Source organism: Myxine glutinosa, chromosome 11 (genome assembly GCF_964187855.1).
Source record: "Myxine glutinosa chromosome 11, kmMyxGlut1.1, whole genome shotgun sequence".
Taxonomy (NCBI): Eukaryota; Metazoa; Chordata; class Myxini; order Myxiniformes; family Myxinidae; genus Myxine; species Myxine glutinosa.
The window spans coordinates 61,907,191-61,923,552 of record NC_136271.1 but is presented as its reverse complement, the minus strand read 5'-3'; the positions used below and the strand labels follow the sequence as shown (position 1 = coordinate 61,923,552).

The 16,362-nt window shown below is 39.3% G+C and overlaps 1 protein-coding gene across 2 annotated transcripts in view; it reads left to right on the top strand.

The window, feature by feature from the left end:
• Positions 1-1,391: 1,391 nt before the first annotated feature.
• The window catches only part of LOC137436718 (choline/ethanolamine transporter flvcr2a-like), a 50,794-nt gene continuing 35,823 nt past the window's right edge, over positions 1,392-16,362 (top strand). For both annotated transcript variants that reach the window (XM_078786712.1, XM_068130745.2), the window contains exon 1: positions 1,392-2,002. In XM_078786712.1, the coding sequence (XP_078642838.1) occupies positions 1,400-2,002 (603 nt within the window). In that variant the 5' untranslated portion in view covers positions 1,392-1,399. The remainder of the gene's footprint in view (positions 2,003-16,362) is intronic.

Sequence of the window (16,362 nt, the reverse complement as noted above, 5' to 3'; positions counted from 1 at the left end):
GCCCGAGGGAGACGTCGCACAAGAGGGCCGTGCCCGCGCCATCGAACGGCACCTCGGTGACGTGGAGGCCCGTGACGGCGATCCGCAAGGCCTGGACGTCGGGGTTGGCGGTCTGGTCCGCCGCCATCTGGGCATAGTCGATCCCGAGGTGGACCGCGTGGGCGACGGACCGGGAAAGGCAATCCGCCACCGGGTTGTCCTTTCCCGCGACGTGCCGGATGTCCGTCGTGTACTCGGACACGGCCGAGAGGTGACGTTGCTGCCGGGCCGACCATGACTCGGCGACCTTGGCCATCGCGAAGACCAGGGGCTTGTGGTCGACGAAGGCCGTGAACGAACGGCCCTCGAGCAGATGGCGGAAGTGCCGGACCGCCAGGTGGAGCCCAAGCAACTCGCGGTCGAAGGTGCTGTACCGGCGTTCGTGCGGGCGAAGCTGCCGGCTGAAAAACGCCAGCGGTTGCCAAGCACCACGCACCCATTGCTCATGCACCGCGCCCACCACGTAGTCCGACGCGTCGGTGGTGAGGGCGATCGGTGCATCGAGCGCCGGGTGCGCGAGCATGGTGGCGTTAGCCAAGGCGAGCTTCGCGCCTGCGAACGCCGCGTCCATCTGCTCGGTCCAAACAATATCACATTTGCCCGGCTTCCCCCGGAGGGCCTCGTGCAGGGGGCGCAGGAGCTGGGCGACGCGGGGCAGGAAACGGTGGTAAAAGTTCACCATGCCCAGGAACTCCTGGAGCCCCCTGATCATGCGGGGGCGCTGAAACCCCTTGACCGCCTCCACCTTTGCCGGTAAGGGAGTGGCCCCGTGCCTGGTGACGCGGTGCCCCAAAAGTTCGATTTCGGCGACGCCGAACCGGCACTTGGCAGGGTTTACGATCAGGCCATGCTGGCCCAGGCGTTCGAAGAGCGTGCGGAGGTGGCGGAGGTGCTCTTCGCGGGACGCGCTTGCGACGAGGATGTCGTCCAGGCAGACGTAAATGCAATCCAAGTCGCGCAAGACGCTGTCCATCAACCGTTGGAACGCCTGAGCCGCATTCTTCAACCCGAAGGACATCCGAAGAAACTCGAAGAGGCCGAGCCCTCTTGGTGCGCGGAATGATGTCACCGCGCCAGCGAGCCATCGTGGCCGCCACAAGGTAACATTAAAACAAAGGGTAGTTTTCCACAAGATTCATTAAAGATAACTCGGCGATAAATGGCGCGAACAATTACTAATCACTGCTTACCAAGCTGAAAAGAAAAGAAAATTGACCGCACACGCTTCGTTTGGGAGCGCCGCCGGCACCAGGGCGATGAACTAACCAGAAGAGGAAGAAGCGCAATGTGGGCGATGTTGAACGTACGTGTGTCACCATGCTTTGACTTGGGCAAAGTCTATAATCGTCATCATTACACAATGAACACGAATACAAAGTTATGTATCGGTGCTGTGTGTCGATATAAAAACAAAACTGTTCAGTTTGTATCACCTCACGGAACGCCGCACGGTATGGATGAGCCTGAGGTTCGTGAAAACCGAACGACCGACTTAACCCCGGACCTCGAGAATGCCGCCTGCAAAACCCGCGTGTACAGGCGCCGTTGGGGAATTCTGGCCCTTTTCTGCCTCCATTCCATGAGCAGCTCTTTCCAGTGGATCGAGTTTTCGATCCTGAATGACGTATTTACGCGGTTCTACCACGTCCAGACGTCGGACATCGACTGGCTGTCGATGACGTACATGTTCACGTACTTGCTTCTGATCCTGCCGGTGACTTGGATCCTCTCACATCGGGGCCTTCGATTTATGGCGCTCGTCGCCAACATCCTCAACTGTCTGGGAGCCTGGGTCAAGGCCTTGGGGGTTCGGCCCGACCTTTTCTGGGTCGCGGTGTTCGGGCAGACCCTGTGCGGCGTCGCGCAGGTTTTCATCCTGAGCATGCCCCCGTTAATTGCCGCCGTGTGGTTCGGCCCCACCGAGGTCTCCACCGCGTGTGCCATCGGCGTCTTTGGTAATCAGGTTTGTACCCGTGGAGAAGCTTCCATAAGTATGCTCGTTCATTTAATTACTTTAAAAGTTTTCAACTGTTCACGCAAACTGAGTTTACAATGTGGTCCTCTGATCGACAAAACGTTCTTTTAATGGCATCTTCGTGAGGCAACTTCAACAACGATATTTGAACAACACCTCTTACACGGTTTCCCTTCGTGTAGGACATTCTTTTCAATCGAAAGGTTTTCATAAGTGGACAAGAACCACTCTCCCCCACCTTCCCCCTATCCCTCTTCCCTCCCCCCACAACCTTGCTGCCCCCCCAACCACCCTATCTTCCCTCCCCCAACTTACCCCCCTCCTTCCTTACTCCCTCACCCCCAGCTCGCCCCCTCCCCCCTGCCACCTTCCCCACCTCCCCACTCGCACCTTTCCTCCCCCCACCCTACCTCCTCGTCCCTCCCACACCATCCTCCCCCCCCCCCCCCCCCACCCTTGTGTACCTGATGGTCAGGTGCATCCTAGATATTAAATGCTAAAGGCCGAATCATCTCACAGATCTTATCTACTGTCTGTGAGCCTGGGTCTTGAGTCGGGGAGCACGGTGTTCAGCCCAACCTTTTCTCAGTCACAGTGTTCGGGTAGACCCTGATCATTAACTCATTGACTGCTCTTCTCATCTCATTGCGCTATTTCTTGGCCGGTGAGATTCAAGTCTTGCCTCAAAACAACTCTTACTTGGTGGAAACGATGCTTTTGAGTGTTAAACTTACACAGCAAGCTGTGATCAGAGAGATTCGGGCTGGCTTCCTCGTACTCGGGTATTGCTCATTTAAGGTCATATGTCATGTAGTATGGCAGCCATATTAGCTTGAAAGCCGATATTTAAAAAAATCCCTTCTCTGAAACCGCTTCACCGATCGATGTGAAACCTGTCATGGTTCGTGAAAATGTGATACTTGGAAACAGCTGAAGGGATTTAAATCAAACTTGTTTATTTTTAGGACAATGAAAGAGGGTATGTACCCGTTGTGCGACTTTGCGGATGCATATTGGCAACACATTTGCATTGTTATAGTTTTTATTTTTTAAACAGTACAGAAAAACCCCTCGTCAGCTGTCCGGGAGGTTTGGGTCAAGTATTTTATGAACCTCTTTTCAGGCGTGACAATCGACTAAGTTTATGGCAGGAATTTATAATTTGCCCAGAGTGCCGGTAATAGCTTGCTGACTCTTCACAAAGGACATCATGGGATATTTAACATCCACCAACTAATGCGGTGATGGAACACCCTGTTTCGGAGGGGCGACACACACATTGATGAATCACACTGCCTGTAAAATAAAAGTTTGACAGTTTATAGCTGGGCCAAGATCCGAACCCAGGCTAGAAAAGCAAAAGCAATAGGGCAAAGGGGGGCATTAAGCTCCAGGGGGCATTAAGCTCCAGGGGGCATTAAGCTCCAGGGGGCATTAGGCTCCAGGGGGCATTAGGCTCCACTACATTGTAAATGCATATTTACCTTTAGTGGGGCAACTTAGCACAACAATTGTGCATTTTGTGAGGAAAGCACCAAATTTGGCACACTAGTAGACTATCATATTATGAAAAGATCTGGATATTGGGCCATCTCAGATTCAGAGATTTGATTTTTGCAAGATTTCGATTAGATTGGGATCGAAGAGAACACCTTCTTCGTCTTCTGTACAGTGAAGTTGCCAGCCCTGAATTCTCTGGCTACATCTGGGTGCTTCATTGGGAGTGCAACCATGTCCCTCAGGTGAACAGGGACCCACCTGGCATCGTGTGTGTGGTCTAAGGCATGGAACCATGGGACCAGTTCCGTCAGGGCATCAAGGTACATCGTGAATGAAGCCTGCCGCAGAGAACGCACGTAGACCAGTACCAACATCTCTAGTTCCAGCACTGTTGCCCAGTACTGAAAGTTGGGAATGTCTTCTCCTCTGGTGACACCAGTCTTCGATCTCAGGCAGGTCTTCTGCATCATCAGCATATGTCATACAGTGGCGTTCATACGCACGGTGTTGCAGGATGTGCAGTGCCGTTGCAGTGATTTGATGAGCTCTTCTTGTGCGGGTGACGTGGGCAGCTCGCAGGAAGGAGTCGGCCGTCCCTTGCGTTGCAATCTCAGCTTGCAAATCTGCAAAATCTGCAAATCTTGCAAAAATCAAATCTCTGAATCTGAGATGGCCCAATATCCAGATCTTTTCACAATATGATAGTCTACTAGTGTACCAAATTTGGTGCTTTCCTCACAAAATGCACAATTGTTATGCTATATTTAGCTTAGCTGCCGGACTACTTCAAGATTTACAATGTAGTGGAGCCTAATGCCCCCTGGAGCTTAATGCCCCCCTTTGCCCTACCGAAAGCGACCACCGTTGCGCGGACAGACGCAAACTTCAACTTGTATAATAGATTTGTTAATACTTTATTTACATTTTGACACTTCTACTGTGAGATAAAAAGACTGCGACTGTGGTTGTGCTTTGTTTATAAGCTTGTTGCTGTTCTAATTTAGGATCTTCATGAACGAAAATTATTTTTTTAAATGACAATAGAGAAAGAAGTGGTGATGTGGGCAAGGGTCTTGCGAGGTTGTTTGGCCCCAGCGCCGGTGCTGGCTCTTGACGCCCCTGACCACAACTAAAACAAAAAATTCAATTTCAACCTTAATATCTAATTAACAATTCCACAGTAATGTCTTAATAACAATTCTACTGTAATATCTTATTAACAATTCAACAGTAATATCTTAATAACAATTCTACTGTAATATCTTAATAACAATTCAACAGTAATATCTTAATAACAATTCTACTGTAATATCTAATTCAACAGTAATATCTTAAAAACAATTCTACTTTAATATCTTATTTACAATTCAACTGCAATATCTTAATAACAATTCTACTGTAATATCTTATTTACAATTCAACAGTAATATCATAATAACAATTCTACTGTAATATCTTATTTACAATTCAACAGTAATATCTTAATAACAATTCTACTGTAATATCTTATTTACAATTCAACAGTAATATCTTAATAACAATTCTACTGTAATATCATATTTACAATTCAACTGCAATATCTTAATAACAATTCTACTGTAATATCTTATTTACAATTCAACAGTGATATCATAATAACAATTCTACTGTAATATCTTATTTACAATTCAACAGTAATATCTTAATAACAATTCTACTGTAATATCTTATTTACAATTCAACAGTAATATCTTTATAACAATTTTACTGTGATATCTTATTTACAATTCAACTGGAATATCTCAATAACAATTCTACTGTAATATCTAAATAACAATTCAACTGTAATATCTTATTTACAATTCAACTGTAATATCTTAATAACAATTCTACTGTAATATCTTAATAACAATTCTACTGTAATATCTTATTTACAATTCAACTGTAATATCTTAATAACAATTCTACTGTAATATCTTAATAACAATTCTACTGTAATATCTTAATAACAATTCAACTGTAATATCTTAATAACAATTCTACTGTAATATCTTATTTACAATTCAACAGTAATATCTTAACAATTCTACTGTAATATCTTAATAACAATTCAACAGTAATATCTTAATAACAATTCTACTGTAATATCTTATTTACAATTCAACTGTAATATCTTATTTACAATTCTACTGTAATATCTTAATAACAATTCTACTGTAATATCTTATTTACAATTCAACTGTAATATCTTATTTACAATTCTACTGTAATATCTTATTTACAATTCAACAGTAATATCTTAATAACAATTCTACTGTAATATCTTATTTACAATTCAACTGTAATATCTTAATAACAATTCTACTGTAATATCTTATTTACAATTCAACTGTAATATCTTATTTACAATTCTACTGTAATATCTTATTTACAATTCAACAGTAATATCTTAATAACAATTCTACTGTAATATCTTATTTACAATTCAACTGTAATATCTTATTTACAATTCAACAGTAATATCTTAATAACAATTCTACTGTAATATCTTATTTACAATTCAACTGTAATATCTTAATAACAATTCTACTGTAATATCTTATTTACAATTCTACTGTAATATCTTATTTACAATTCTACTGTAATATCTTATTTACAATTCAACAGTAATATCTTAATAACAATTCTACTGTAATATCTTATTTACAATTCAACTGTAATATCTTATTTACAATTCAACAGTAATATCTTAATAACAATTCTACTGTAATATCTTATTTACAATTCAACTGTAATATCTTAAGAACAATTCTACTGTAATATCTTATTTACAATTCAACTGTAATATCTTAATAACAATTATACTGTAATATTTTAATAACAATTCAACTGTAATATCTTAATAACAATTCTACTGTAATATCTTATTTACAATTCAACTGTAATATCTTATTTACAATTCAACAGTAATATCTTAATAAAAATTCTACTGTAATATCTTATTTACAATTCAACTGTAATATCTTATTTACAATTCAACTGTAATATCTTAATAACAATTCTACTGTAATATCTTATTTACAATTCAACAGTAATATCTTAATAACAATTCTACTGCAATATCTTATTTACAATTCAACTGTAATATCTTATTTACAATTCAACTGTAATATCTTATTTACAATTCAACTGTAATATCTTAATAACAATTCTACTGTAATATCTTATTTACAATTCAACTGTAATATCTTATTTACAATTCAACTGTAATATCTTAATAACAATTCTGCTGTAATATCTTATTTACAATTCAACAGTAATATCTTAATAACAATTCTACTGTAATATCTTATTTACAATTCAACTGTAATATCTTATTTACAATTCAACAGTAATATCTTAATAACAATTCTACTGTAATATCTTATTTACAATTCAACTGCAATATCTTATTTACAATTCAACTGTAATATCTTAATAACAATTCTACTGTAATATCTTAATAACAATTCTACTGTAATATCTTATTTACAATTCAACTGTAATATCTTAATAACAATTCTTCTGTAATATCTTAATAACAATTCTACTGTAATATCTTATTTACAATTCAACAGTAATATCTTAATAACAATTCTACTGTAATATCTTATTTACAATTCAACAATAATATCTTAATAACAATTCTACTGTAATATCTTAATAACAATTCAACTGTAATATCTTAATAACAATTCTACTGTAATATCTTATTTACAATTCAACTGTAATATCTTAATAACAATTCTACTGTAATATCTTATTTACAATTCAACTGTAATATCTTAATAACAATTATACTGTAATATCTTATTTACAATTTAACTGTAATATCTTAATAACAATTCTACTGTAATATCTTATTTACAATTCAACTGTAATATCTTATTTACAATTCAACAGTAATATCTTAATAACAATTCTACTGTAATATCTTATTTACAATTCAACTGTAATATCTTAATAACAATTCTACTGTAATATCTTATTTACAATTCTACTGTAATATCTTATTTACAATTCAACTGTAATATCTTAATAACAATTCTACTGCAATATCTTATTTACAATTCCACTGTAATATCTTATTTACAATTCAACTGTAATATCTTATTTACAATTCAACAGTAATATCTTAATAACAATTCTACTGTAATATCTTATTTACAATTCAACTGTAATATCTTAATAACAATTCTACTGTAATATCTTATTTACAATTGCACTGTAATATCTTATTTACAATTCAACTGTAATATCTTAATAACAAATCTACTGTAATATCTTATTTACAATTCAACTGTAATATCTTATTTACAATTCAACTGTAATATCTTATTTACAATTCAACAGTAATATCTTAATAACAATTCTACTGTAATATCTTATTTACAATTCAACTGTAATATCTTAATAACAATTCTACTGTAATATCTTATTTACAATTCTACTGCAATATCTTATTTACAATTCAACTGTAATATCTTATTTACAATTCAACAGTAATATCTTAATAACAATTCTACTGTAATATCGTATTTACAATTCAACTGTAATATCTTATTTACAATTCAACAGTAATATCTTAATAACAATTCTACTGTAATATCTTATTTACAATTCAACTGTAATATCTTATTTACAATTCAACTGCAATATCTTAATAACAATTCTACTGTAATATCTTATTTACAATTCAACTGTAATATCTTAATAACAATTCTACTGTAATATCTTATTTACAATTCAACTGTAATATCTTAATAACAATTATACTGTAATATTTTGAAAACAATTCAACTGTAATATCTCAATAACAATTCTACTGTAATATCTTATTTACAATTCAACTGTAATATCTTATTTACAATTCAACAGTAATATCTTAATAACAAATCTACTGTAATATCTTATTTACAATTCAACTGTAATAGCTTATTTACAATTCAACTGTAATATCTTAATAACAATTCTACTGTAATATCTTATTTACAATTCAACAGTAATATCTTAATAACAATTCTACTGTAATATCTTATTTACAATTCAACTGTAATATCTTATTTACAATTCAACAGTAATATCTTAATAACAATTCTACTGTAATATCTTATTTACAATTCAACTGCAATATCTTATTTACAATTCAACTGTAATATCTTAATAACAATTCTACTGTAATATCTTAATAACAATTCTACTGTAATATCTTAATAACAATTCTACTGTAATATCTTAATAACAATTCTACTGTAATATCTTAATAACAATTCTACTGTAATATCTTAACAATTCTACTGTAATATCTCAATAACAATTCTACTGTAATATCTTATTTACAATTCAACTGTAATATCTTAATAACAATTCTACTGTAATATCTTAATAACAATTCTACTGTAATATCTTATTTACAATTCAACTGTAATATCTTAATAACAATTCTACTGTAATATCTTATTTACAATTCAACAGTAATATCTTAATAACAATTCTACTGTAATATCTTATTTACAATTCAACTGTAATATCTTAATAACAATTCTACTGTAATATCTTAATAACAATTCTACTGTAATATCTTATTTACAATTCTACTGTCATATCTTAATAACAATTCCACTGTAATATCTTAATAACAATTCAACAGTAATATCTTAATAACAATTCTACTGTAATATCTTATTTACAATTCGACTGTAATATCTTAATAACAATTCTACTGTAATATCTTAATAACAATTCTACTGGTTTTTTTTTTGTTTTTTTTTTGTATACTGAATCGAGGCTTGTGAAAGAGCTAACATTTACTTCACAAACAAATCGACCAGACAAACAAAATACACAAAAAGAGGGAGCGGAAGACAAGATGGGGAGAAAAGGGGAAGCACACAAACACAATATCCGAGAGCAGGGAGATGTGTGGAAGGGAGTGGGCCCGGGGGGAGGAGGCATGGGAAGGGGGGGGGGGGGAGGGACAAGTATAAAGCACAAGGACACCAAGGACTTCCAGGACAGAAGTTGGTATTTCAAAAAGGGGAATTGGGGTGAAATTAGCGGGGGTAGAAAAGATCAAGGTTTTGGATGGGGGAAGATAAGAGATGGTGTTGAACAGCTGTTTTAAAGACTTGGAGGGTGGAGTGGGATTGAAGAGAGTGAGGGAGTTTGTTCCAGAGGTGGGAGAAAAGAGGAATGAAGGAGTGAAGGTGAGCAGAGAGTCTTGATTTTGGCAGTTTAACCAAAAGAGGGTTGCAGGCAGATCTTGTGCGACCTGTAGGAATATTTGCGGGACAGAGCCCAGAGAGAGCTGGGGGGGCAAGGCCAGAGAGGAGTCGGTAGAAGACGGAAAGACCACCAACCTGCCTGCGGTGAGTGAGTGAGAGGCCCTTGGAGTTAGCTTCATCGCGGGAGATTCCAATGATTCTGAATGCTTTGGTTTCAACAGCGTGAAGGCGAGCTAGGTGTGAGGCAGGAGCACCAGCCCAGAGGGGAGAGCAGTATTCCATTGAGCTGCGGCTGAAAGCCTTGTATGTGGTGAGGAGCTCAGGTGTGCCAAGGAAGGACTTCGCACGACGGAGGATGCCCAGTCGGCGACTGGCTTTGGAGGCCAGATTTGAAATGTGGTTTTTCCAGGAAAGATCATGGCAGATAGTGAGACCCAAAAGCTTGAGTGACAGAACTTCTTGGAGAGGATTATTCAGAAAGTTGATGGGAGGGTTGTCCAGTCGGTCTTTTCGGAGAGACATCGTAAGAGTGTGAGATTTGTCAGGATTGAAAGACATGTTCCACTTGTTTGCCCAGTCTGTGATTTTGTCAAGGTCTGCAGAGAGTGAGGAGGCTGCAGACTGCCGATCTGAGGGATGAAGAATGGAGCGACAGAGAGTAGAGTCGTCAGCAAAGAGATAGAGAGGATTTTCAAGAGAGTCAGAGAGATCATTGATGAAGACCAGAAAAAGCACAGGGCCCAGAACACTGCCTTGGGGAACTCCAGCCTGAACAGGAAGAGGAGATGATATTTGATAGATGATGATAGATGATGATAGATGATAGATGATAGATGAATACCGAACTGTAATATCTTATTTACAATTCAACTGTAATATCTTAACAATTCTACTGTAATATCTTAATAACAATTCTACTGTAATATCTTATTTACAATTCAACAGTAATATCTTAACAATTCTACTGTAATATCTTATTTACAATTCAACTGTAATATCTTAATAACAATTCAACAGTAATATCTTGATAACAATTCTACTGTAATATCTTATTTACAATTCAACTGTAATATCTTATTTACAATTCAACAGTAATATCTTAATAACAATTCTACTGTAATATCTTATTTACAATTCAACAGTAATATCTTAATAACAATTCTACTGTAATATCTTATTTTCAATTCAACTGTAATATCTTATTTGCAATTCAACAGTAATATCTTAATAACAATTCTACTGTAATATCTTAATAACAATTCTACTGTAATATCCTATTTACAATTCAACAGTAATATCTTAATAACAATTCTACTGTAATATCTTATTTACAATTCAACAGTAATATCTTCTTAACAATTCTACTGTAATATCTTATTTACAATTCAACAGTAATATCTTAATAACAATTCAACTGTAATATATCTTATTAACAATTCAACAGTAATATCTTAATAACAATTCTACTGTAATATCTTATTTACAATTCAACAGTAATATCTTAATAACAATTCAACTGTAATATCTGAATAACAATTCTCCTGTAATATCTTAATAGCAATTCAACAGTAATATCTTATTAACAATTCAACAGTAATATCTTAATAACAATTATACTGTAATATTTTGATAACAATTGAACTGTAATATCTTATTAATAATTCAACAGTAATATCTTTTTAACAATTCTACTGTAATATCTTAATAACAATTATACTGTAATATTTTGATAACAATTCGACTGTAATATTTTGATAACAATTCTACTGTAATATCTTATTAACAATTCTACTGTAATATCTTATTAACAATTCAACAGTTATATCTTATTAACAATTCAACTGTAATATCTTATTAACAATTCAATTGTAATATCTTATTAACAATTCACCTGTAATATCTTATGAACAATTCTACTGTAATATCTTAACAATTCTACTGTAATATCTTAACAATTATACTTTCATATTTTGATAACAATTCTACTGTAATATTTTGATAACAATTCTACTGTAATATCTTATTAACAATTCTACTGTAATATATTATTAACAATTCAACAGTAATATATTGTTGCGGATATGAGGATTGTATTTTTTTATTGTGTTGTATTGTAGTAAATTGTTGTGAATTATTGCTTAAGTCTGGACCCTCCTGCCTTCAGTGTTGTATAAAGGTCAAAGGGTGTTCCGGTAGTTAATTCCATAAAGCATACATTGAAGGACACTATAATACCCTTGTTCAGTAGCTTATATCCTTATTATGTGTGTTAGGGTAAGGCTGTGTCTCCCATTAATTTAAATACTCCATTGCACCAAGTGAAATAAGAGTAGATCCCCTTTCATTTCATTTCAATGGCCAACTACATTTTGGGCGGTTTTCTTCAACCACCATTGGCCACGAGGCAAGGTTGGGGAAGAAAGGCGTGCCCGCCCGTCGTCATCAAGGGCGGAGCCAGAGGGTCGCGCGACCAACCAGGGCCGAGGTGAGCACACCGATGGGCGTGTCCTGAAGGCCGGCGGCTTGATCGCCGGAGGCATAGAAAAGCGCATGCGCAAGAGTGGTAAGGAGTGGCGTAGAGAGGTCCATGACAAGAGTTGCGGCGAAGAGATCACCGAGAAGAGAGTTGAGTAAGGGATCCCTGAAGACAGCAGCTTGAGCCACCGAAACTGCAGCCACAGCAGCTTGGGGCCTGGACGGACGTTTTGATCCGGACCGAAAAGGAACGGCGGCTGCCAAACGCGCCGATCGAGCTGCGGTATCCGTGGACCGGCCTCCCCCCTCCAAGCCATCCACCTCCGCCATTCCTATCATCATTCCCCGTGTGAGTCGTCTTCGTTTGTTCTGTCCTGGGTATTTAATTAAGTTTGTATAAGCTAGGTTGCACTGTGTCTAAAATCTTCTGTAAATTATTTTCTTATCTTTCCTTCTTCCTTGGTTATTTTGAGCCTGTACATAGTAAATAAATTAGATTCGTATTTCCAACCTTTTTGTCTGCTTCTTCTTCACATCCGTGTCGCCTTAGTCTTTTCCCTATTGAATATCTGTGGCGCGATCTGGCCAACGTTCGGGAATCGGGTTAGTCGGGGTAACTGTACGACCGCGGGGCCATCCGCTCGGCAAACATAACATCTTATCCGCGGGCCGTAACAATATTATTAACAATTCAACAGTAATATCTTATTAACAATTCAACTGTAATATCTTATTAAGAATTCAATTGTAATATCTTATTAACAATTCAACTGGAATATCTTATTGACAATTCAACTGTAATATCTTATTAACAATTCAATTGTAATATCGTATTGACAATTCAACAGTAATATCTTCTTAACAATTCAACTGTAATATCTTATTGACAATTCAACTGTAATAGCTTATTAACAATTCAACTGTAATATCTTATTAACAATTCAACTGTAATATCTTATCAACAATTCAACTGTAATATATTGTCATGTGATTCCCTCAATTAACACTGAAAGAACCAAGGCAAACTGGCATTAATGGAGGCATTTTGAATCAAACTATGTGGCGGATTATAAACGAGGAGGAAGAAGAGTACCGACTTACCTGGACGTGTCTCACCGACCTTTTCGCCCTAAAAAAATAACTCAAACGGAAACTGATTTACAAATGTGCAGAAAATAACGAAAGGATTTATTCAAACGGAATACCGGGACAAAGGAAAGTGCGACGATAAACAAAATTCCTAAATGCAGCGCTCCCTCACCAGACTTAGAAACACAGACACAGGGGAATATAAACTGGATAAAATATATTATATGGTGTGTAACTTGGCTCTGATCACTGGTGAGGTCTCGTCAGGGTCGTCAAAATCGTCCGGGGCGCTGGCAACGTTGTGCGTTTGTGCAAAACAGGCCTCATTAGGCCCTGATGAAGGCCTCCCACGCGAGGTGAAAGGGCCGTGTGCAGGGCTCTCCTCCAGCCATGCCTGGCTTCATCCCCTCGTCCTCTGCACGGAGAACCACAGTTCCCAGTGGCGTCTCCGAACACGTCGATCCAAGCGGTCGATCGGTCGATCCAAGCGCTTCCTCGAGCCCTTCGTCCACGCACCACTGTCTTCCCCCAGAGTCCGGAACCAAGAGAGAGAGTCAATGGCAGAGGAAGGCATGAGGGGCAAGCGAGAGAGCAGGGCAAGAGAGGAAGGCAAGAAGAAACAAGAGGGCCAGATGAAGGCGTGAAGGGCAAAAGGCAAGAAAGAAAATGTCGGTCCTTGAGTTTTTATCGTCGGGGTCGTGACATCATCAGCGCTTCTCCACCAATCAGCGCGCCGCTTCTTGCTCGCCTCTGACGTCATCGGTGGTCCTTGCCAATCGCCGCTCTGCTTCCTCCTCGGCCTTCCTTCCACCAATCAGCGGGTGGCTTCTTGCTCCACCCTAGCCAATCACGAGTCCCTTCTTACCCCGGCCTTCCCATTGGTCAACTCCTGCCCAATAGAGAGTTGCTTCTTGCTCCGCCCTGGCCAATCACGGCTCCTCGGGGTGTGTCTTTGGCCTGCCTGTCTTCCTTGGCGATGTAGCGGGTGCGTCCAAATGGCCGTGCTCAGAACTGGCTTCCAGTTGGTTTTATGGTTATTATTTAGTGCAATTAATGGGCATTTCCTCACTAGTGTCTATGGTGCAGTGCCAAAAAGGACAAAGGATAAATCACATTGGGTAAGACTGACAAGGGATAATTTATCCTTAATAACTTAATTACAAGGGATAATAACCAGCTTGTTAACATGCCCCGCCCCCTCATGACGGGGACGCAGATACACCTTAATCCGACATTCGGCTAAACAGAACGTATTACATGGTGATGGTTCCTCCCGACATCGCCCCGCAAGGTTCATTGCAGGCGCTGCCATCCCAGTCTTACCACTTACCGACTCGCCCTTAATTAACCTATGAAATAAATCAGGAGGGCTGTGGGAAGTGAGCCGAAGCTACTTACCTATTCTCCTTACCGTTCTACCCCCTTAAGCAATCGTGCAAATATGTACAATCGTGGAATCCTTGGCCGTAACTCCTGGGGCAGGAAGAAAAAACAACAACATGCAAAAATCTATCTTAACCACAAAACGTATCCATTAAATACTCAAGAACATTTGTACAACCCCTTCCTACAGACCGCATCCCCCGGTGGATGCCACAAGACTCAACGTTACCTGTGGGGCCATCCCAAAGCACCCCAAATTTCCGCGGGCCCTGTCCTGGTGTTACAGGTGAGTGACATGGCTCGGTGGATTTCTCCCCCATTCACTCACACAAATCCCATAACGACTCATACACATTCCCAGAATTATCAAAACACAAAAATCATTAAAGCACGTATTTCACCCCCCTGCAGGACCATAGCATAGATGTCATACACATGTGTGCGTTTCTACTAGGCAGCGGGGAGGTACCGTACAAGCAAGATGGTGGGGACGCTTCAGGCTGTGGTGCACGCAGTCCCAAAAACAAGTCGCCCAACTTACGACTTCTTCCTCCTCCCCTTTACGTCTTGGCCCCGTGACAGCCAAACAGCTCCTTACGCTGTCGTCCTGCCGGAGGTCTCCACACACCAGGCTCCGTCGCCTTAGGCTTCCCTCCAGCCTCATGGGTCACCGGGAGTCTCTTACCCCAGGGTGCCCAAACAGACCCCCGCCACCGATGGGCTCCCAATTTCCAGGCACCACTGGCTGCCAGGGGTAATTACTGCAGAGGGGGCCGCAGTCACCACTCCTCCAGAGTTTGATCCGTACCTGCGGACACACACACCTTCCCCACCCACAACATCCACAAAACATTCCCTCCCCCACTGCCATTCAATTCTCAACCACATATTTTGAGAGAAGATGTCACCAAAACGATTCTGCCATGGCCTGCGTTCATGTGAAATCCCCATTCACATTTTAACCACATTTCAAAAAAAAAAACATCACCACTTCCATCACAATTCCATTTCCATCCTCCACGACCACATAAAAACACAAAACCTCGACAAATAAACAAACGCCACCCACAAGACTCTTTGTGGCACACATTCCATCCCGTCACCGACCATGCCATCACTCACCCGCCCCTACTCCAAATTGCCATGTCCCAATTTCTCAAGCAAGTATTTAACCCTGGGACAAGTGATGTTCCTCACTGCCGGGGATTGGGATGGATGCACATTTTGTAGTAGTGGTGTCCCAATGTCCTCCCCCCAATGTCACCACCAGATTCTCCACAAAACTCACACACACCCCTCTCCTTATTGCACACCTATAGATAGCTGCAACATAACAAAATGTGAAAAAAGTGAGGGGCTGAATACTTTCTGAATGCACTCAGTGCATTTCTCTACGTCGTCGAGTATCAGAAGCGTGGCCTACCACATGCTCACATATTACTCACGCTGTGCCAAGAAGATAAAATTTGTACCGCCGACGACATTGACAGAATTGTTTCTGCACAAATTCCTAATTCAAATGATTCGCCGGAGATCCATTCCTTGGTGAAGTCTCACATAATACATGGTCCGTGTGGCACTTTAAATCGCCATTTGATTTGTATGAAAGATGGAGTGTGCAGTTAAGGCTTTCTAAAAGCGTATGCTGTAGAAACACTT